The 24431-nt window shown below is 39.6% G+C and overlaps 1 protein-coding gene across 4 annotated transcripts in view; it reads left to right on the top strand.

The window, feature by feature from the left end:
* Nfia (nuclear factor I A) overlaps window positions 1-24431 on the top strand; it is a 356002-nt gene that overhangs the window by 247829 nt on the left and 83742 nt on the right. For all 4 annotated transcript variants that reach the window (XM_076860285.2, XM_076860282.2, XM_076860283.2 and 1 more), the window contains 2 exons: window positions 2222-2339; window positions 8319-8446. In XM_076860285.2, the coding sequence (XP_076716400.1) occupies window positions 2222-2339; window positions 8319-8446 (246 nt within the window). The remainder of the gene's footprint in view (window positions 1-2221; window positions 2340-8318; window positions 8447-24431) is intronic.

Here is a 24431-nt window from a genome sequence, read left to right as displayed (position 1 = left end):
ATGGAGTGACATTATTAATTAGAACTTTGTTTACACTTATTGTCATTTGATTTTGCATGAAAGCCGTCCCTCCCTAAGAGCCTGTCACTGAGGTGGGTTCGAATATCAAAAAGCATATGTGGATTTCAGGGTTTTCCACTTCTTCGCACTGACTGTTCTTATGTAATGACAGTTGTGACTAAGCCTTGGTTATTGCTATTATCAAACCACACAGTGTTTATTCTTAGAAATAAGTGCTCTCATACCATCTGATTCCACGGTTTCCTTACAGCACCACACTTCATCCGGTTTCCTGAGCAGTGATCCCGGGAATAATCCCATTATTACAACACAGTCAACAGTCAGCACCTTCTCTTGGTTCTAATTTCTGAGTAACATACATCAGGCTCCTTTTCCCCCTTTGTGTTGAGACCCTGTCCCCATCTTACCTGGCCTCTTTGTTTTTACCAAGTCTGTTCTTTAGCCACCCTCCATCTCTCCGACAGAGTGGTACTTTAAGACCATCAGTGCAAACTTGGTGGTAGCATTCCCACCCATTACCTCTGGTCAGTGGCTAAAACTCAGGCAGCTGCAAGTCCATTTGAGCAGTTCTTACTTGCTGCCTCCTGGTGTCAGAGATTATGTCAGGTGCTTGACAACATTACCCAGCAGTTCTACTCACAGTGTGGAGGGTAAATGCTTGATAGCTTACAAACCTGGGAATGTGCTGGATTCACATCCACACTCCCTAAAGAAGTCTGCCAGAGCCCTCATGAGCCAGTCTCAGCCACACCCTCCCCTCCATGCCTTACTTGCTGGATCACATGGGGCCCTCAGAAATCAAGTTAACAGTTTGTGTTCTCCCACTTCATGCTGTTTCTTCTACTGAGAAACCCTCTTTTTTTCCCAGTTGCATAAAGCCTCCTCCTCTTATCAGCATTGCTCTCAAGCATCACATTTTTCGAGGCCTTTTTACTCACTTGAACCTCTTAGTCCCAAGCTGGGTTAGGCATCCTCTTCTTTGCAGCTATATCACTTTAGGAGTAACTGTCAGAGGACTTCAGATTGTCGTTAAACTAATCCGCCAGACTTTCCCTCTAGAGCTGTTTATGGAGGGACCATATTGTTCACACAGCTACCCTCCTCATCCAGCACAGGCCCTCGGTTATGAAAATCCCTGGTTCACGATGTCCTTAATTATTCTTTCTTCTGATGGCTATTATCCTATCCTTATTTATATTTCTACATATAAGGGATTAACTCTGTGCAATGTACAATAATATATGGGTCTATTTTCCTGCTTTTGCATAATCTTTGAAAAAAGAGATTATTTGCACTAAGGTAGTCTCATGATAATTTCACAGTAAGTTGTTTTATAGGATTGGTAGATGTTATTTATTCACTAAATTTTTTACAAGGCATCTAAAAGACATTTTTACAAAATACAGAGAATCACATCTCAGTGAGGATCAACTTGAAAACCACATATTATCAAAACTGAACCAGAGCTTGGCCGATTCTTCTATAAGAGGCGAGATAATAAATATTTTTGGCTTTGTGGGCCACATGGTCTCTGATGTAGCTATTGCCCTCTGATGTTATAGTGGCACAGCAATCACAGATGATACATAAATGATGGTATGCTAGTGATCAGTAAAGCTTTAGTTACAAAAACTGTGGTGTGGGCAATAAGTTACCAGGGAGGACAAACATGAGTGTGAGGAGGTAGGCAGGGTGCTGAGGTGATCCAGAGTAAGGAATTGTTGCACATTTTACCTCATAAGACATTGGGCATGGGTGGCCTAGAGAGAAATTTGCTCTCACCAAAGTTCAGAGCAGAATTCCAAAATACAGGTGAGGAAAAATTGTCAGGATCAAAGTTAGAAAAGCATAGGGAATGTTGTTTTCATTCATTCAAGAAAAGTTTAAGACCAAAACACAGAGAAGCGTTTTTGTTTAAAGCATCCAGGAATGTTGTAACACTGGTGACAGTTGACTATTACAAAAAGAGAAAAGATGAAAGGTACGATAGGAAAAAACATGTCTTTCTGGTGTACACTATTTTTATTGTCAACATTCCTTTGAAGTCAGTGTTGATTACTTATTATTTTGGATAAGCTTCCGAGATAAATGCAAAAAGGAAAGGTGCTAAATGAAACAGTGAAATAGGCTCTCATTGATCTTCTCTTCACAGAACTTAACTGATGTTTCTTCTTCTTCTTTTTTTTTTTTTTCATTCTAGCACCAATAGCTGCAGGAACTGGCCCCAATTTTTCTCTCTCAGATTTGGAAAGCTCTTCGTACTACAGCATGAGTCCAGGAGCAATGAGGAGGTCTTTACCCAGCACATCCTCTACGAGGTAATTCCGTGGCTCTTAAAGAGGTCATGCCACATAGTTGCACACTTTGAATTTAATTCTGGGCCTGCTTGGCACTTAGCAATGTGCCAATAATAATAGACAATACCAAAGAAGTGGGTTCAGCTCCAACAAGCTATCAGTCTCATTGGGGAGACAAGGCAAACACATACGAAACAGAAAAAAAATATATACATATTTACATGTGTACATACCTGCATATCTACCAGACAGTTGAAAACAATGAGCTAACTTTGTATCATGGGCTAAAAGAGTTTTAAAAGGCTTTGCCCAAAAGGCATGACTTGTGCTGAACTCTGAATGTTGGTTAGGGTTGGTGAGAAAGGAGAAGAAAGGGATGGAATTCTGGGTCGTGTGAGAACATGAGGAAGACACGGAGGGAGGGCGGGTAATGAACGTAAGCATTTCCCTGGAAAGGAAGGGCACACTTGACCAGGGAAGAGGAGGGTGTGGGCTTTGGCTTATTGTGAGGAAGTGGACTCTGGTGACACAGACCTAGTCCCCTTTCCCACAGCAGATAGTACAGCTCAGTCTCTGTTCTGTTCCTGCTGAGCCTCCAAAGGTCTCAAATCCAGTCCATTGGGGTTGCCCTAAGAGAAACCTATTTGATATCCTGGTGTGAGGTAATAAAAGCAAATGCAGTTAGGCAGCAGGATGGGGCCAGGCCACAGACTCTGATGCTCCAGGAGACCTTAAAAAGGTGAAGCAGAAGAGCACAGCCTGATCCCAGTTGCAGGGTTATTGAGCTCCTTAAGTTGGGTCACAAAGCCAAAATCCAAATGCAGCATTTTGCAGATCCTGTTGTCTCTAGATAACCTGTACCAGAGGGGAAGGGATTAGGCATTAAACCCACAATATTCTTTTACAAATTGGCTTTAGCACTGGACTGTGACAAGGAAAGAACGGTGCAGAACAATCTTTCATGTTTGTGTATTTTGCAGAAAAATGTTTGTCAAAGGTATAGTTTTCCTAAAGCAAGACCAGAGTTTTATGATTTAAAACAATGCCCAGATTATAGAAATTTTCCTTGGTAAATATTCTTATTTTGCCTTTATATACAGCATTTTAAACCTTGTTAATTTAAAAAAGTCAACTTAGCCATTTCTAATACCGTGAAGGCAGTTAAAGAAACAGTTATTTGCTAAATAGAACCAGATCCCAGCAGCGTCTTTGATGTTGTTTAAATGTTCCCCTTAATTCACTGTAGTATCAGCTCCTTAGGAAAAAATCATTCTCAAATCCAAAGTGCATTTATAATAGAAGAAAGAGATCATGAGTACATTTGGGTATTAATACACTTTGAGGATTTTGAATGTTTGCTGAGGGAAGAGACATTGTGTGTAACTGCTCTCAGTCAACATGAAAAAGCTTTGCAAATACTTGTGGGCAGTGATTAATTTAAAAGTTTATGGGCTGTTTGTTTTTCATATGTGTGCTGCACATGTCCTGTGTACCTCCCAGGGTTCCTCACCTCCCGTCCATCCGCACACATCTCCAGCTATGTTTTATTATCTTTTGCTGTGACTCTCTGAGTGCAAAGCTGGTTATTAATGTCATTTAAAAAGCTAGTGTCATTCTCGTATTCTGCAAATAACTAACCATGATAAGGAGCTAATTATAAACCCCATCAGTAGTTAATAACTCAGTAATATGTTTGTTTTACTCTCATTAGGCTCTTCCTAGGATGATTTTTTTAGAAAAATTCTTTGAATACATAGACTCCACAGAATTATCTGTGTACAGTTTAGAAACTGTGCCCAGAAGACTATCCCAGATTTCCATATAGAAAAGTTCATCGATCAATCAATGTTTGTCCAAGCTGTGCCAATATTAATTGGTCTGCCACAGGCACAGTATTAGGTGCCTTCCATACCTGATCTGGTTTAATCTTCATCATTGGCTTACAACATAGACAGTATCACACTTAAACAGTGGAGCAGCACAAAGCTCAGAGAAGTTAAATAACTTGCTCAAGGTCACAGCAGTGGCATGGTTTACATGAAAACTGGGGTTCCGTTAGAACTTACGGAACTGGCCTTTTCACACTGAATACCATTGGGAATGGGGCTGACACTTGAATAGATGGACATATCCAAGTCCTAAAAAAGAAGTGCCTGGCATCTGCACCATTCTCTGATGCTTAGCATTTGCTATCTTGAATTACTGCTGCTGTCTTTGAGGTAGGTACTGCCTTGCTTCCGATCTGGACTCTTAAGTCTCACGAAGAGCAGTATCTAACTCTCCCAATTCACTAGTAAGCCCCAAGGGTATTGTCCTCAACACTCTGGGTACAGGGGCTACTCCCAGGAGTTTCACAGCCTGGTTGGTGGTAGAGACTGCCTAGTTCTCAGGGTACTGTGGACACTCAGGAAACAGGCATTTTATCATAGAGTGAATATAAAGTGAGGCCTCCCTTTTAGCGAGAATTCAGGAAGTATTAGGAATTCAAGTATTACTCTCCCCTTAATGTTTAGGTTGAATTTCTAGGAAAACAGGAACAAATTTCACACATTAGAAGAGAGGTGACCCCTCCTTTGGGGAACATCATTTTCCCTTATATGAATAGAACTTACTGGTACTTTTCTGTTCTCCTCAGATGTTTCTGGGAGGATAAAATCAGTGAGTTAGAAAGGAAAGAGCAAAAAAAAAAAAAAAAAAAAACAAAAACAAAACAAAATCAAGGACAAATTTATTTCTAAAACTAAAAATAAATAAGTAAAGGACATTGATGGGTATTTTCTGTAGCTTTTGCATTGCTTCAGGGAGACCTCTCCAAAATCATAGAAAAGATAGTTTTAAAACCAGGATAAAATATGTATATAATTTTAAAGAGCTTCATTGAGATAAACTATCAAATGTGTGAAATTCATAAACTTTGCATTGGAAATCCCCCACCTGCCCTGTCGGGTATTGCTGCCTTTCTTCAGTCTCAGATCTTTTCTCACCTCCTTTCCATACATGTACTCTCCAGATGTTTATCTTGTATCAGCTCCTGAAAGTCCTAGCTTTCAAACTAAGGTGTCAGATAACTGCAGCATCTTCCGCTTTGAGGATTTCATACCTGCATGGGTATGAAATTAGAGCATGTCAAGGAAGTGAAAAGTTTTAAAAACTCTAAAAAATATTAATAACAGGAGAATGGTGAACAATGGAATTGGCCTTTTGGGATTGATACCATTGAGTCATGATGCTTGGATCCTTGTCATGTGTATTCATATGGCTAGTTTCTAAGCAACTAGCCCAAGGCAGCAGTTTTGGAGCATCTGCTGCTAACCAGAAGCTGCGGTGGGCACTAGAGATTTAAAAATAATATTAATAAAAAGATAATCAGTTTCCCTGCAGATCTTACAGTCCCATTGGAACATACAGATCATGTCTTTTTATTTGTCAGGATGCATAAGGAAGTTTTTCTTTCTCCTTTCAAAACAATTTCAAATGGCTTTCAATGTCAGAATCAACAGGTAATTTTTAAAAATATATTTTTTAGTTGTTGATGGACTTTTATTTTATTTATATGTGGTGCTGAGAATTGAACCCAGTGCCTCATACTTGCTAAGCAAGTGCTTAGACACTGAGCTAAAGCCCTAACCCCAATCCAACAGGTAATATTACATATAGAAAGGTAAGCCACAACCTGTCTGGAAAGATAGGTGAGATTATTATATCAGGACCCTCAACCAAGAATTTTCCCTTAAATCTGGCCCTGAGTTTCCTGGTTGTCAAGACAAGAAGGGGAAGCAACATGTTATGTAATTTGTATTTTCTAGTGAAAGAAAACAGTAGAAATCCATTTGGAAAGACCAGATTTTTCTGGTTTTTCAAGATTGAAAGGGGCTTTTTTGAGTGTACCTTCTAATAAAGAATTTCTATTAGATACAGTTACATGAAATATAGAAAAGTTCTTCAAGTAGCTATTTTTCACTGAGCTTCAAGTAAAGCTAAACAGAGAACATTGAATGAGCTATTAAAGGCCTTTCCTTTGGTTACTAAGTTAGCATGTATTGTTTCTGTGGTCTAGCTTTCATGAGAATAGAATTTAACAGCTTAGAATGCAGGAATGCCAACATTAATAAGTAGAATTTCTTGCCTACATGGGGTCCTCCACGTTTTCAAATTCAGATTTTTTTGCAAAACTTCCTAACTGTCTTTATGACCCTAGACTGTATGCCCTTCTTTTCCTTTCTAAGTCCATTTTCTGCACAATTATCAGTCACTTTTGTAAGATATGACTCCAGTATCACTCCCTGCCTACAGGGCTTCAGGGACAATCCATTGCTATTGGATGAAGTCCAGACCCACCATACCTTCTGTAACCTCCACCTTTACTCCCTTGTGCCCCTCCTTCAGCCTCTGCCTTGCAAGCAGCTGGAAGTTCTGACTGTGACACAGTGGGTGTGCTGCTGCTTCTGCCTCCTGGGGAATATCTTTGAAGCATCTGGTCACCTGTATGACCTGGGCACAAAAGAGAATGGGTATGGGCCAGGTACAGGAGGGCCCTTGAGGGGCCAGATGTTTACCCTTAGATTTCCGGATTGTGAGGGTGTCATGAGGCAAAGGAGGGATGTTAAGGGACGTCAAGATTAAAGGAAACTTATGGGGCTTGAGAAGATGGCAGTATGCAAATGGTATGGGATGCTGTCAGTATTCCAGAACCATCAGGCTGCTCCAGTGGTGCTTCAGCCATGTAATGGCCTGTGCCTGCATTTTCCTCTTCTTCCTGGTCTCTCAACATGCAGAGACAGCTCAGGAACCATCTGCTCTGGAAGGCCTTCGGTGGCCTCCAGGAGTCTCAGTGTTTCCTTCCTCCATAATATTACCCCCATTTCTATATGTGGACCCTCATAATACCTCTTTGAGCAGTTTTGTTTGCTGCTCTGTCTCTGTTCATGGAGGCAGGTGACCAGCTGCCTGGTCCAGCTCCTCCCTGTATCCCAGCACTTAGCACAGCACCTGGCACACAGGAGGCACACAGTGAGTGAACCGGTGAATGAAGCCCATGAACAACTCTGTACCCTGACATGTGAGGAGATGGTTCCCCAGTGAGCTCTCCCACCTGGTATGAGATTGTTGTGCTGGTGGCCCCCTCTGCTGAGGCAACTAGAACAAGAACAGCAGCAGGTTATGTCTCCCTACTTTTTCACTCCTGAAACTTCACCCTGGGAGAAAAAATTCGGCCTTTCAAATGGAGGAAATGAGATGCATTCTGGAAGATCCTCAGTCATACTTCTCCAAAAAACAGAAGTCTTTACCCTGATGGAATAAAACTTCATTTTGGTAATCAATGGGTAACAGAATGGCATAAAAGTCACCAGGATACTATCCATGTCCTTCATTCTCTTGAGATAGTACAGTCCTCCCTCCTGTTTTATCTGTGCAGTTCACTGTTTTTGCTCTAGTGTCTGGATCAATACCTGGGCTACTTAGCTGTGTAGTAAATACTGTTTGAATGAAAATCCAAGTTGAAGATGAGAAAATGTGCAAAAAAAAAAAAAAAAAGAAAAAGAAAAAGAAAAAGTAGTCCAAGCTTTTTCAAAAGGATTATGAGCCCTGATTTTTAAAAAACCCTTTCTGGGGATCCAGCAGGGACTGAATCAATGTCTATGCAGATGGCCAATCCCAGCCACCACCCGTGGAGATAGGAAACATGTGGGTTTACTGCTTCCAGGTGGAGGCAGGAGCTGGAGCCAGCCACCAGTTCCTCAAAGCACAAAGGCACAGGATGGGCAGCAGCAACTTGAGGAACAATAAAAAACGAACGCAGACACTTGGAACGACACAGATCCCAGACTTTGTTCCACCTCCAGTGACTCACCCAACTAAACAAGAGCCTAAAGAGAGTTCTAGAACTATGCACACTTGCCCAATTGCTTCCTCCCTTGGCCTTCTTTCAACCCGAGAGGCCGTGTCCAAGAGAAAGGTGGTTTGGATTGCTTGTAAACACGCATGTGTTTGTTCTTTCAGCTCCACGAAGCGCCTGAAGTCTGTGGAGGATGAAATGGACAGTCCTGGTGAGGAGCCGTTCTACACAGGCCAAGGACGCTCCCCAGGCAGCGGCAGCCAGTCCAGTGGGTGGCATGAAGTGGAGCCAGGTAAGCAGGTGGGGAGGCAGGGTTTCCTTTGCTGTGTGTGAGAGAGAAGAGAAGATGCTGGGTGGTATACTTGTACAACGTGAGCATGTGCTTGCATCATGATCCGGGGCACCGGATCAGCAGCAGCTCCGCTGATATGGGAACGGTGCATGCTTTTCTATGCGCACATCTTCAGCCACACTGTGATCCAGCATTCCATTGGCTTTTGTTTTTGTATTTTTTAGGAGGTAGTGGTTGTTGTCCATTTGTTTTGAGAAGGCATTAAAACTCCTGGGCTCAAAGGAGTCCTCCTGCCTCCTTCTCCCAAGAAGCTGGGAATACAGTGATTTTGTTTTATACTTACATACCTCTTGGTTAATTTTTTAAATTTATTTTTTTAGTAATCATGATAAAAGCCTATCTACTTTTCAATCAGGTTGGGAACACTAGGGAGGAGAGGAATGAGTTTTTCGTGCTGCCGGTTACATTTGGAGTTCTAAAATAAGGGTACTTTGTTATGTTTTTTTCTATTACTGGATATCATTGTGAACATTTTGTTAATGCAACAGCTATCTTTATGTCCATCTGTACTAACCGAGGCAGATGACTGCTGGTTCAGCCTCCTGGGGTTGTCTAGTCTTGGCTCTGGAGTCTTGAGAGTAATATGAATGATTCTAACAGCATAAGCTTTTTGAAACCTTAATCAATGTCTGACCTTGATGTGAGTGAGGAGAGATTTTCTCCAGTGCCTTTCAAGCTACCAGGACAAGTCAAATGGGTATACAGGAGAGACTCAGGGATTTAGAATCAGCTAGAGTGTAATCCTGACTTCAGCTCCTGCTGGCTATGTGATTGTGGGCAACTAACCTAACCTTTCTGAGCCTGTGTCCCCATTTGTATAAACTGACAGTAGTAATAGCTGTTTCAGTGCTCTTGAGGATTAGGTAAGGTAATATGCATAATCCATCCAAGAATTATACCCAGTGCAAAGTAAGTATGGAAAAAACTTCTCTGACCATCCTTCCTCACTCCTGTCTCAGAGCAATTCCCTGCAAGAGCAGACAAGCACCAAGAAAATCCTTTGAACTAACCCCTTCATCTTCAAATCCTACTTCTCTCTTCTCCTCCCCAACATTCTTTCAAAACACAACCCTCAGAGGGTCTGACTATAAAAGAGTACCAGAAGGGAGATTTGGGGGATGATGGAGCTCTTCTGCACTGTGATTGTGGTAGTAGTTACAGTCATCTGCACAAGTTTTAACATTCACAGGAGTGCATCTTTCCTTCCACAAGTTAGTTTTTGTGCATAATTAAAAACAAATTTAAGAACCTCAGACCCTACTGCTCAGGGTCTTTTATCTTGCTGCCTTTATGAAACTGCCCACATTTCTCTCTGCCTCGCTTCCCATATAACCCTCCCACTGAGCGCATTCCCTCCTTCAGCAGTGTTCCCCAGGATCTTCCTGTACGATGCACCATGCCAGGTTCTGGGAACTCCAGGATACACAGGGAGGCTGTGGCTCCTGCTTTCAGGAACTTTGTGATCAAGGGTGGGAAACAGGCACACGAACAGACCACTACCCAGTGGTTTAGGACATGCAGGGATATGATGTTAGCCTCCAGTGCCTTCTTTCTCTAATTAATACCAGCACAGCGCTCACAGTGTGGTGGTTCCTCTATGAAGGTCACACCTCCGCTTTTCTCTGCACTTCCAGACACGTCAGTTGCCTAAAGTGACTAAGAAATAAAGCCAGCCTAAATGAGGACAAAACGCTGACGGCTCATTGCCATTACTTGCATCGTCAGCATGACCTCAGCACAGCGCCAATGAAAAGTTTATGTGCTATTAAAAAATTAGAAGATGTAAAATTTCTTTGAACTCTTTTTAAAAGGCTAATTAGTCCTAGCCAATTTACCTGCTTCAGTGAAAATCAGAATCAAGTATATAGGTTTGTCCATTTGTGGTTGAGTGTTGCACTCGTGCACTTCGTGCCCACTGATGCCACATTATGTGTTGATGTGCTCACAGCTCCTCACCTGGGGCTGTTCTCTCTGCCCCTACCCAGACTGCTATGGGTGGGTGGGTTTAAGGCTAAGAGTGTCGGTTCACTGGAGAGTACTTTGACCCAGTGACTCTTTTATTTAGAATAATTCCTATTTCTATCTGCACATTATGATTCAAAAATAGGATCATACATTTTAATCTCAATACCTATATATTTTGTAGTCATTAACTCAAGTTTAATGACAGAATCCTCTTAAAGTGGGATATAATTGTATATTCCATTCCCCTCTTCTTCCTCCTCTTCCTCTTCTTTCTTGTTCTTCTTTTAGAACCACCCCCCCACACCGCCACCCTGCCCCCAATTATATTCCTGGGCTGACTGTCCATTATATGTCTTCATTTCATTAAAGAAAAATGCAATTCATGGTATATGTTTGTGGGGGCTGGGGTGGGGGGACATGGATAAATTTACATTTGGCCATATTCAGCATAGAAAGTCATAATTGAAACAGGGCCTGAGGGGACATTAAAACTCAACTGAAGGATGTTGCACATGTTCATGGTGACTTTGGTGTCATTAACTCACACCAGCCATTTTAAATGGATAATTTATGCTGCCAGATGGTCCTTTTTGGGGGATTTTCCATCAAGCCCAATCCCCTTTTTGGCACAGAGAACACCTTTATGTTGTTCCCACACTGATCTGGGCCTGCATAGCTTTCCCCCAGGGGTACAGTTAATTGAGTAGGAGGCTTTTAGTGGTTCACTCATGTAAATTACATTCAGAAATATGTTGAGAATTATGTATATGTGAATGCACTGGCAGCCTCTTGGTTTGCCTACTTTGGGATAATTCTCTCAAGTACGAAGGAAACTTTGTCCATACTTCAGATTCAACACAGGAAACACAGCCTGTGCTCACACCCCTCAAAGTTCTATATCTGGGTACCTGCCCTCCACCACCTTTCCAGGACTCCTGGGCCAACAGAGGGCCGAAGGTTGCCAGAGGGGACACTTTTCCTTGAGTAACAGGAAGACTTTGGAAAGTAAAACAAACCAGACATGCAGTAAATTACATGGGCTCTTTCAAACGTCTGTTGTAGTATCCTGTTCCCCATTAGTTTATCTCAGCACTTTTAGTGCACAGCTCTTATTATCTGGGAAGAAGGGCACAGGAGATTAAAGATGATGTTAGTTTGAAAACATCAGACAACCTCGGGCTGACTTTTGCTTCTCTTACAATGCTGCGTTTGTTCCCTCCACTTAGTTTCATTTCCCAGTTATCTCCAAGCTGGGTTAGATTCGAAAGCTTTGAAGCTAATCATGCACTGATGAAATGAGTCCTATGAAATTCTATCAAGCAAAAATGCATATACCATCAACTCTTGTTTATCTGTACAAATGAAAACTTGCTAAGAAACTGATAATGCAAGTAAATAGGAAGGAAGCCAATAAGCAGGAGCCTGTATTTATGTCTGATGCTTTCATATGTATGGTAAAAATCTAGTGATAATTGAGTACCTACTGTGTACCTGTTTTCCTTTCAGTAACCTCCTTTAAAATATGCAAGACTTAATGATTCTGCCACTCTGTAGATGAAAACTGTGAATAATGAAAGGTTAAGTGTCTTGCCCAAACCCACACAGATAGTCAACCTGTGGATCCAAAAGCCATATTTCAAACCAAATCTGACCTCAAGTGTGTAATTTTGTCTTCTATACTCAATAATCTCATTTACCATAAATGTTTATGCTTGCATGTTAAAGTCTCCTGTCCTGGACTTGTACTTAAGTTAAAAACATATTTTTTTAAAAAAAGCAAACAATAAATAACTCATCAGAAAGACTTGCAAATCCTCAATTTTCCCCATTTTTCTTATCCCAAACCTTATCATACAACCCCAGCCCAGGAAGGGATATGGACTACTGAATGCACATAGAACATTATGTATAAGCAACTGTTAACAAAGTGAAATATCTACCATTTTCACCTATGATATCAAATGTTTATTGGCATTCAGGTTTTTGTTCAAATAATTCCTCAACATGGAGGCTCTTAGCGATCTAAAATATCTACTGATTCTCCCTCCCTCATCTTGTAATCCATACACTGCTTTCCTTTCTTCACACCTCTCTCTACTGTTGTTGTCTAATATTGTTTAGAATATATGATTTATAAGAGTAGCACTTAGTCTATCTTTTCCACTACTGTATCGCTACTATTCATGACAGTATGTAACACATAATAGGTTCTCAACAAATACTAATTGATTAAATGAATGAAGTCATGAGGCAGAGAATTTTGGGTGCTCATAATAAATTTAAAAGCAGAATTTGCTACCAGTAATCCTTTCTGAGTCAATATTTACTATATTTTTGATCTGCAGGCTTTCAGTTGAAGCCAGTTATTAGCAAGTAGAAAGTAAAATGATGTCTCAGGCTTAGCCAAGGACCTGTTGACCTGTAGTAGTATATCAAACTATGTCACTGTGTTACTGTACTGCCTTAAAGGGTGTTCCCTTAAATGAATCAGACTTTTTAAAAAAATAATAACAAGTTATTACAACATAGAATAATAGTTACTAGTGACTGGGAAGAATAGGGGGAGGGTGGCATGGAGGAGAGATTGGCCAGAGGGTACAAAATCAAGTTAGAGAAAAGAAATATGTGCTATTGCACAGAAGAGTGACAGGAGTTAAAAATATTATATTGTGCATTTCAAAATAACTATAAGGGAGGATTTTGAATGTTCTTACCACAAAGAAATTATAACTATAATAGATATGCTAAATACCCTGATTTGGGCATTACACAATGTTTATGTGTGTGTGTGTGTGTGTGTGTGTGTATATATATACACTTTATTTCATAAATATGTACAATTATTTGTCAGTAAAAATATAACTGTTTTTAGGATAATTGTAATGACAATTTTTATGATGAACTATGTCAGGAATCTTTTAAAAAAATATTTATTTTTTAGTTATAGTTGAATACGTATCTTTATTTTATTTTTATGTGGTGCTGAGGATCGAACCCAGTGCCTCATGTGTACTAGGCGAACACTCAACCTTTGAGCCATAACCCCAGCCCTCTATGTCAAGAATCTTAAGAGTAAACTTTGTGTGGAACACTTTTTTTGTAGTTTAGATCACATCTCTGATTTACTTATGTCAAAGATTTTCAAGAAACTGCTCACATTTTCTCTTACATACGTGTAAAGAACACCTGTATAAGACATTTTAGACCCATGTCACTCAGCGTCATCTGAGGACCTGCACCTGAGAACCACACAGAGTTTCTTAGAATTGCAGAATCTTAGACCCCACCTGGACCGCAGAATCTCAACAAGAGCTGTAGGCGATGCTTCTGCACACTCAGGTATGGAAAGTACTGACAGAAGCTGCCCACGGTAGCTTCCAGGTGAGTTCTCTGGAAGCCACTGAACATTAAACACTATGCTCCTGACCTTCTTCCCAAGATTGAGTGGGAGTGTCTTTAAAGCTCTTCTAGAAAAATTGAGATCTGACCTGTCTTCCTGCAGATTAGAGAAGATCGTACACAAGTGAAACCAGATTCCTCACTATCAGAAAGAAAATTCTCTCATCTCTCTCATATTCCTCCAGTTTCAGTGCCTCTGCATGAAGAAGAATGGATAGTCTCCTAATCATTATAATTCAAATCAAGCCAAGTCATTGAATCTTTAGTAAGTGCCAACTGTGTGCACATCCTAAAGTGGATACAAAGATGACTCTGTCAAGGGCACGTCTCCAAGGGCAAACCTCTGACGGTCTTCAAGTGTTAGTCATTACTCGCCAACATTACCCACTGTTGTTTTTGTCCCGTTTCTTTCACAAAGTTAGGAAAATCAAATGGTGTATTGAAAGCCAAAGTCCTTTGTAAAGTTAACATCTTCTGATCATGTGAACCATCCTCAGCAGGATTACTGGGGATACAAAGCTCACCCAGCTGACAGTAGTGGGAAGCAGACAAGGTTAAGCAGTGTTAAATCTGGCTGGAGAGTTAGGGACAGTTTCCTAAAAAGATGGCAGTTAAACTGGGTTTTGATTGTAACCCAACTGAGAAATGCTCACATGCTTGAACATAAGATTTGATATCCCAGCCTTTTAATTGTTATGTATAAATTTGAATTTTCTTCATATATATTTCTTCCTTGGTTGCAAGGTAGCTCCTTGACTGTCCTGTGAACCTTCCTCAGGTTCTTCATGTACCTGAAATTGAAGGCTTCTCCCAAGGGTCCAGAGGGCTTCCCAGGTTACCAGGTGGCCCCACTTCCAGACTTCAAACTCCATCTGAATTAGGCACAAACATGTGTGTCAGTTGCAGTAGGTCTGAAGTATAGCTAATTTTTTATTGTTTTTTTTAAAAAAAGACATGAAATGATAGCACTTTAGAGTGAAATTTAGTACTGTGTTTGAATGCAGGAGTAAGAGGCTACTTAAATTTTCTCCTGCACAAAAATATTCAAAATTCTAATGTATTAAATTATAATTAATATGCATAGTCTAACTATATTATTTTATAATTATACTGGTATAATTATATTGGTATTATCAAACTATTAACAGAGTTTCACTAACCAAAATGTTGGAAATTTCAGCAGTTCAATGAACATTTCAAAGTCAAATTTGATAAGTATAAATAAATAGTAAATTTAGTTGTAGTTTTTTTTAATCTTTATTTTTATTTATTTACTTCCTTATTTTTGAGTGGTGCTGAGGATCAAACCCAGGGCCTCACGCATGTGAGGCAAGCACTCCACCACTGAGTTACAACCCCAGTTCTGGTTGTAGTTAATTTTTTTAAAAAATATTTTCAGGGATAAACTTCTTTCAGAGATAAATTTTTTTCCAAAGAGTAAGTTGTTCTCATTTTTGAAGGTCAAAATGAAGTACTTTAATAGTATGCCCTCTGTTCCTATCACAATTATTAAGTAAAGAAATACATTTTTTAAAAAAGTGCTTAAAGGCAGGCACCTGTAGAAAAGTATTTGGTAAATATCTGGTCAACCAGTAGCCCAGGGCATTTGCAGGTAGGGTTCAATGTCTCAACCACTAGGATCACAGCTGAATTTTGCAGACTTGTGTTAGTTCATTGTGATTTTTTAAAAAAATCAAATATCAGGTTGCCTTGGATTCACAACTCTGCCAGTCTGAATTTGACTGCCACCGTCATCCATCAGTTGTGAGAGTTGAAGAAGTTGACCAACATGGACTTCTGGCTGAGACACACAGGAGGCCCATTATCAGTGCCAATAAAAAGGCAGCAGCCTGGTAGCGGTAGTACATTGATCATGGACACTCTGCTGCGCTAGCATATATTAGGGAAAATGATTAAATCTCCCACAATCTCCTGCCGTAATGGGAATGGTCACTGTTACAGAACATTGCCATAAGATCAATGTCTTGGCTTTTCTTCTGCATTTATGGAGCAGTGGGAAAGCATCTCTCTGTGACAATGTTCTTTTCCATTATGTCTTTAGTATTGGCACCTGCTCATTAGAGACTGGTGTGCCAGGGAGCATTGGTTCAGTAACAAGGGACCTGTTTGTTAATGACCCTTCTTTATGAGAGAAATTTCACCTAAAAAGGGGGTTACAACAGTAAATTTATATTACAAAATGAGCACTCTAACCACCCTTCAAAAATGGCCCTATTTTTTTTATCGAATCTATTTTTTTAACACTAGAACTGGGCTTAAAACAGCCTCTTGTAATTAGAGTCTAAAGCATTACCTGTTAGAAGAAAAGAACTATTTTCATATACACATGTGCTTTTATGTTGTGTGTGTCCTATTCATATATCTGATAAAAGCAGGATCAACAAAATTTTTGTTTTTATTCCCAAAGCCTATTACATTACCTGGCAACATGGTAGCCATTCAATCAATATTTGTTGAATAAATAAATAAATAATAAGATGGAAACCACACATGTCTTATCTTGTCCTTTGAATGTGGTGAAGCTCTCAGAAAGCAGAGAGCTGCATGCATTTTCTGAGGGAATGAGTGTAGCTGTACTTGCATCAGAGAACCCAGATGCACAATTTTGCAAATGGGGAGGCTCCCAGGAAAACAAATGCTGCCTTTCAGCTGGTTTTGTATAAATAAATAAATTACCCAAATCTCCAAATTTTTTATTTCATGTTTGAAAATGGGGCTGTGTAAATATTCTAGAATGGAAGGAAGAAAGAGATAAAGCTTAGATGTTAGGTTTACAAGTGAAATCTCCCCCCTGCCCTGCTCCTGTCCCCATCCTCAGCAGCAGCCCAGTGGCTGAGGTAGCAAAGTGCTGGCTCATGGTGCGGCTGGGAGGCAGTTACGGTAGGGAGGAGCTTGAAAGCAAATTTCATTTCAATCACAATAATCTCTGAGGGCTTGCTGGAGAGGAGATAATAAGAGGAAAAGAGAATTATTCTAAAGAGAAAAGAGTACAAATTAAGGGGGAAAAATCTATAATTCTCATATCTTAACATGAGCAAGCCAGGGATTTTTAGCAAATTAGTCTGAATTTTTGCTTCCTCATATGTAAACATTGAGGATAACAAAACAGCACTGCCTTCTAACTCTTATCTTTGAAAAGATGAAAAGAGATGACGGGAAAAATAAGAACTACCACTTAATGAATACTAGCTGTGTGCAAAGTACTCTGCATGCCATTATATATGGGGTATTTTTATTCTATGTAAAGTCTATACTTAATAAACCATAACACTTTAAAGAAATATTATGCATACATATACATATATTACATATGTAAATACTTTGAAAACTCTAAGGTACTATATGAATTAATATTCTATAAAATTTAACTGAAAGCCTATTGTATAGCGCTGCATCTATTATACACCAAGCCCTGTGCAAGGTGATAGAGGAAATGTAAAAATAAGCCAAATGGTGCTTGCCCTCAAAGCTTACAGCCCTGTGAAAGCAGGAGGATGGCTGGACAGACAAGCTCCAGGATGGTGGCGCAACATGTAGAGTGCCAGGTGCATCATCAAGCTGGCAGTTTATCGACTGACCTCTCCACAGTCCTCTTCTTTATATGTTGAGAAGAGCTGGAGCTTCAGGGCAGCAAGAGCTTGCCCCTGTTCCCACCTCTTCTCCCTGTCAGCCTATTCTTTCCTGACCCATAGGAAGCATGTATGAGGCTGCCATGCCAGGAAATCCCTGGGAAGGTCAAGACAGTGCCACCCTCCTCCAGCAAACAGGCTGCATTCTGTACCCCTGGACCCAAACGCTCCCTGCCTAAAACAGTTTTCTGACTTGTGGGTGATGGAATTGGGCAGAATTAAAGCAAATATTTACTTAAAGGAAACAAAATTATTCTGAATGAAGATCAAGTATACCAAAGGCTAAAATAAGCAGAAAATATAGTTGGAAGAAGAGAAATGAAAGATAAAAAGACAGATGGAAGGCCAGGTACAGTGGCACGTACCTGTAATCCCAGTATCTCAGGATGCTGAGACAGGAGGATCACAAGTTCAAAGCCAGCCTCAGCAATTTAGAGCGGCCCTATGCAACTCAGTCAGACCCTATCTCTAAATAAAATTTTAAAAAGGGCTGTGAATATGACTCAGTGGTTAAGCATCCCTGGGTTCAATCCCTGGTACCAAAAAAAAAAAAAAAAAGAAAGAAAGAAAAAAGATAGATATCCAACTTATCTAAGTGTACTGTGATATTTTCCTCTAAAAAGTATTTGTGGGACCCAAACAGATAGTAGTTTTAACCTCTGATATAAAGAGATAAAAGTATTCCTTTAAGCAGTGGTCTTACCTTGTCTATTCTCTTCTATGAATGCAATGTAGATATTTCCTAGATTCAAGTCACACCACAACTTGATATTAAGATATATATATGCCTGTATTTTGTTACTAGAATGCTGCTAAATTTTAAAAATATATGTTTTTTTAAGTGTAGTAATAACCAATGTTGGTTGAGCACATACTACAGACCATACGTTGTTCTAAACTGTTCATAAGTATGTTTGCATACAGATATGTATTCATTTAATTCATGTAAAAATTGATACTTATCCTAATAATATTATTTGCAGGCTTATTTCCCTCATATATTTTCATATTTTTCCTATATGCTGATGACTCTATAAATGTTAAAGAATCAAGTGTAACACATCAGTTTCTGTGGGACTAAAGCTTTTTTTGGCCATTGATATTTTCAGTAAGGGAGTTCTTTAATGCTCCAGAGTAAGGGGCTTTACATGGGGAATGAGAGGAGGGAAGAAAGAAGCTGTTGACCCAGGCTGATGCCTGCAGTCCATAGCTGTTCTGCCTGGCCTGTGAGCAGGTTCTGGTGGAGCCTTGCAAGTCCCAATTGCTCTCCTGCTCAGCAGAGGATTATGACAAGGCCTATTTATTCAACACTATCTAACCATGGATTTTTAGCTACATCATATGCTCATCAGTTAATCAAAGACATGGCACCCATTTCAAGAGGATGGGTGAATTACATCCTAGAAGATTACGAGAAATGCTCGCACTGATATAATAAATCAGGGACTATTTCCTGGTGGATTCCTTAACAGCACACTAAGTGCCAAAAGAGAGCTGGTTCCCTCCAGCACTGAATCACAAAATATGTCTCTCAAGTGGGAGAAAACTTCAAAAATGAAAAAGTTACTTTATTTTGAAATGTCTCTTAAACTTAATGAAAAATTAAAATGATGAAACCCACTAAATATACAGTCTTTTGGCTTCTCTTCAAAATAAAAGTATTACTGACCCAAATTTCTTATTAATCAATTAGAAGCCTCTCTGAAGCCTTTGGATTTTTAAATGCAGAATACTGTGGCTCTTGATTCTCTGGTCTGTTGGGAGTGAGAGACTCTGCTCGTGGTCTAGTACCTCCAGCCCCTTTTGGAGATGGCTAACACAGCTATGGACCTTCAGGATGTAATTAAATGCTCCAAGCTTCCACCTTTTAATGGGGGGCCCAGCATCATTATTATTATTTGAACAAACATTCCCATCTCTAGAGTTCTTCCACTTTGTGCAGGAGGAAACACACTTATTCTTGACATTCCCATTTGACTGGCTGGAAGTGCTCTCAAGTCCTGAGAAATTCCAGGGATGGCAGCTTCGTGTCCACTTCAGGAGCATCCTCTGTAGTCTGGCTTATTCTGCTACGTTAGCAAGTCCAATATGGAAATCGCTTCACAATGATTAGCTTCCCAGATTAGTGAGTATTGGGGCACCATGATGATATGTCACTTAATGCCCAACAGAATTTGCCATCTGCCTTTCAGCCGTGGCATGAACCCAGGTGAAGGGGGGGTTCATCTGAGTGGCTGTGCAGGATCTCTCATGTTTGGACACTCTTTAGGAATTTATATAAGCAGCACTATATGTTCTGATGTCAATACATGTGTAAGGATTAAAAGTAGTAAGGGATGCTTAGGAATGCCTTTCAGGGCCAGTTATTCTTTGATATTTATCACTTCATGATGGCGACACCTGCTTCTAATTTTGAGTTCTTTCTTCCAGTGGGTGATTTTTTTTATCCCCCTTCAGAAATTTTATCCTCAAAAGACTTAACTAGTAATTTTTCTCCTTTTGATGTGCTTGATATTTTTATGAGTTTGTCCATCAGTGCTGAAGCTTTAACAGGCCTTTAAATTAAAAGAAAAGAAATCTTTGTAACACATAGCCCTTATATTGGGTCATATAAGTTTTTGTACTAGCCACACATTTGGAGACTTTGGGAGAAACATAATGTACCATAAATGTCATTATCTGCGACTCAGACTACTTGAGAGTTGACTAAAACCAGGGACATAATCAACTCTCCATTGTGGGAGTAGTCTAGTAAATAACTTCAATCCAATACCCAGGTTGGGTTGTCTTTCACATTCAAAGACAGTGTTGGTGGCAATTGCCATTTGTGAGCTAGTGAGTGAAGGGGGAAAAAAAAATAAAGAGGAACCTAATTTTTCCCTTTTGACACATGGAAACAGTCCTTTGATTTAGAGGTAGCCACCTCGTTGCAAGGCCAATCATGGTTTGCGTTCTTGGTTTTATCTTTTATGAAGACCTTTTCCTCGCAGGTGCTAAATAAAGTTCATCACATGAGTAGAAAAAGCTGTGAAAGATGGTATGTAGCTAGCAAGCCATTCTGATTGGCCTGTATGGAGTTGTCTGTTTAAAATTGGATCCTTGTGTTGGGTTCCAAAAGGAAAAAAAAGTTGTGAATTTGAAAAAGAAGTGTTAAAGCATGACTCCAGAGAAAATGTCGGCCATGAGCAGTTTTTAGTTTGAGGGAAAACCAAACTTTAAAATTTGGACAAGTAAGACAAGGAGAAAAATGGATGAATCATTAGCTCCAAATTTCACCAAACTTGAAAAAGACCTACAACAGAGTCATGGATAGAATGGAACTAATTCGTTTGTTTAATTGATAAAGAAGACTCTGCCAAGCATCTACCCTTGGTGTCAGATAAGTAATTTTTAATAAAATATTTCCAAGATATGAAGACAGTTAGGAAAACAGCATGGTTTTTAATAATTGCACTCATAAGTAAATGGATCTATCATTATGTTGTCACAAAGAATGACAGTGAGCAGAAATATCCTGCTCATCCCTCTCAGATAAGTATTTAACATAATTACACACCATCTCTTCTGTTGAACGTAGCATTAATCATTAGAAGTACAACTTTACACAGAATACTCTTTTCTGATATGTCATTGTTGTTAAAAAAAAAAGCAAACTATTTTGTCAGACACTGTTTTGGACAATGACATATATCTATTTGTATGATTTATAGCAGCATGATTATTTCCCTTTTATTGGTTTCAGTTTAGTTTAATAATGTTTAATATTAGTATAGTTCTTTTGTATCTATGAAACTGTATTTGAGGCGGGTTGTTCATACCATTTTGCAAAATATTAGGGTAATGTACTTACTTGAACTGAAGTACTTTTAAGCTTGGAAATAACCTTTGGGTTCATCTATCTAAAATGAAGGGATAAGAGATTTTACTATAAGGAATGGTCTAGAAGTTTTCTGCATTAAGTAACATCTTAAGAGAAAACCTCTTCCTAGGAAAACTTTTGTGTTCAAATGATGAAATGTGTTGCCCCCTTCCAGCATCCGCTGGCACTGTCTTTTTTAAAAAGCCATTTTCTTTTGCTGTGCAGCTTCTAGCTTGAACTGTGAACTACTGAATAGTTATAAAGTGATAGCAACTCAGTTCATTGCACAACTCTATCCTCCCACTTTCCCAGCCACTCAAAGGCCTTTGAAGGCAAAGAATAGGGCCACTGAAGGATGGCAGGCAGATGTTACTAAGTAACAGGTGGAGGTCAAAATCGTTTATTTGTGGGGATGAGCAGAGTGCAGAGATGAAAAATCAAATGCTTTGCCATAATAAGGTTTAGCAAGAAAATGCTGACTACACCAAGCCTAGATTCTAGCTGACAGAACCTTTTCTAGTGTTTATTACTTGATTTCACAGTTCAAGCAATTTGAAGAGGCCTAAAATGATATTCTTTTTCCCTTATGAAATGTTTCAATCAGTTTCACTTTTTTTTTTTTTAACTTTAAATAAAGTGCTAGGTGCTTTGCATGTATCCAAGGAACATTGGGACTAATGGAGTTCCAGGGCCAGCATATCCCAAACACAGATCACCATAGACTACTTATCTTTCAAATTAAATTTCACCAGTTGGATTCTCAAAATCCAAGTATTTGACAATGCTTTAAGAGACAGAAAGGAACATATTTAAATAAACACTTAAGTTCACATCATCCAGGATAATGTTACATGCCAAGAAAATATCTACAAAACTCGGGCACTGGATTATCTACTCTTGTTGTAGATGGAGAGGAAAAGACTTCTATTTTTCCCCCCTTTTATAATTCTATATTTGTATAGTACATATTCTTTGCTTTTGGAACCTAAAAAAAGGACTAAACATTGCAAAGATACAAAAGTAAGGTTTGCCTACTGTTGCCCAGTAGGACCAAAAATTGAAAATTATTTGGTGTTACATAGACAAGAGCTCTTCATAGAACTTTGGGCAGTAGTGGAAATGTTCTCTATCTGTACTGTCCAATCATGTAGCCACGAGCCACATATGGCTATTGAACACTTGAACCATGGCTGTGCTGAGCAACTGAATTTTTGAAATTATCTAATATTAATTCATTTAAATTTAAGTAGTCACCCACAGCTTATGGCTCCCCTATTGGTCAATACAGATATAAACCAAACAAATAAATGTATGGTGGAGTTGTTCACTTTTTCAGCTAGATATCTAAGCAGAATGAATGAAATATTATGCTGTTACCTATTTTTGTGTAAAGAAAATTGATTTTTCTCAAAAATTTTTTCTTTACCCTAGTCCTTCTGTGAATATGTGTGATTGCTCTTTTGAGCCCCAAATCAATCCCTCCCTTCCATGTAGGGCCAGAGGGGATGGGAGGGGGAGGGCAGATGTGCTGGGTGGGGAATCGCCAGGCTCTTGGAAGTACACAATTTTCTTATTTTAGTTTTGTCACCGGGGTATTTGTTTACCTTGAAGAGAGAGGAAGTCCTCTAAAGAGTCAATAAACTTTATTGTTGGCCTAGAAACTGGATTTTTATGTGACATTTTCCTCATTTCTATCCTTTATTCTCTCTGGTTGTAAATTTTCACTTATAAATGAACATTTGGAATACATTAGAGAATTCAGCGTTTCTTTCCTCCTAAATAATCCCATCATTTTACTCCATACTCTCCTTTTTTAAAAGTTGAAGGAATCACTTGTGTCACCAAGCCATTTAGGTTACCTGAACTTCTTTATGATGTGGCAATTCTTTTTGGGCTCCTTGCAACTCTTTTTAAGTGGTTGCATGCAAAGCAAGAAACCTGAACCTCAGAAGCTTTATTAACTTTCATTTTATTCTCTCCATCATAAAAATGATTTTAGAACACTTTTATTCACTGACAAAGGCTAAAAGTCAAAATAGTCTGAATGTTTTACCTTTTTATTGTCAAGTGTGTTAATTATAATAAATGACATTAGAGTGAACGTTAATGGATTTTATCATTAGGACACAAATCTAAGAAAAGTGCTGTGTCTTCAACTTCCTCCTTGTACCTCATAGCATGTGTTTATACCCCCAGGAATACAATGATCCTGTGGCTGGGCGATTAATCTACCCAATCACTGCCTTTATTTAGCACGAGGGTCAAAGATAAGCTAATCACAAGGGGTAGCTGAAATGGTTCTAGAAAGGTCCTGTTGTTGACTGAGGGGGAATTTTCTGCATCTGGAAGAGATGTGTTTGAGCATAAATCTGTTGGTGGTGGATGACTTGCAAAATATGGTCCTGATACTCACCTTTCATCCTGGGCTTGAGAAATGTCACTGGAATTTATGCTGAGCCCATTAGTCTGACAGACACGAGTCTATCTGTGCCCTGCACTTGGGCTTGGAAGGGCAGGGCAGGGAAGTCTGAGTGCTTGCATGCAAGAAGAGCACTCACCATGGCAGCTGGCATCATGGAGACTGGAACACTTGCACAAAATAATAATAATATCATTATTAAGCTCAGACTTAAACCAGCTCGTGATAGGTTAATATCAATAAGGCCAATAAGTACTACTTTTTCTTTTTCTTCAGAAACAGGCATCTTGGAAGAGTGGTACACTGAAAGGAGCAGGGGCCTTGATGGCTCTGGTTCAAGTCCTGACTCCGCCACTCACTGACTTTGTGGCTTCTCACCTTCTGGGGGGCTTCTCTTGCTCAGCATCCTCTCTCCTCCCAGGCATTGCCTTCTGCCTACCTGCTGGACAGTGCGCATCCACATTCAGGCACACTGGCCTCCACCCCCTTCACACAGCTCTCCTTGGCCTCCCTCCTCCCTAGAGCCACCTCCCTATTTCCGGCTCTCTACACACTAGTCTGTTCAAAGAGCTGACTACACCATCCTCCCTGCTTCCTCACTTTCCATGATGGATTTTATAAATCATTCCATCC

This window comes from Callospermophilus lateralis, chromosome 7, assembly GCF_048772815.1.
Source record: "Callospermophilus lateralis isolate mCalLat2 chromosome 7, mCalLat2.hap1, whole genome shotgun sequence".
In the NCBI taxonomy this organism is placed as follows: Eukaryota; Metazoa; Chordata; class Mammalia; order Rodentia; family Sciuridae; genus Callospermophilus; species Callospermophilus lateralis.
Note: the sequence above shows the minus strand (reverse complement) of the source record. Positions and strands in the feature narration are given on the sequence as shown.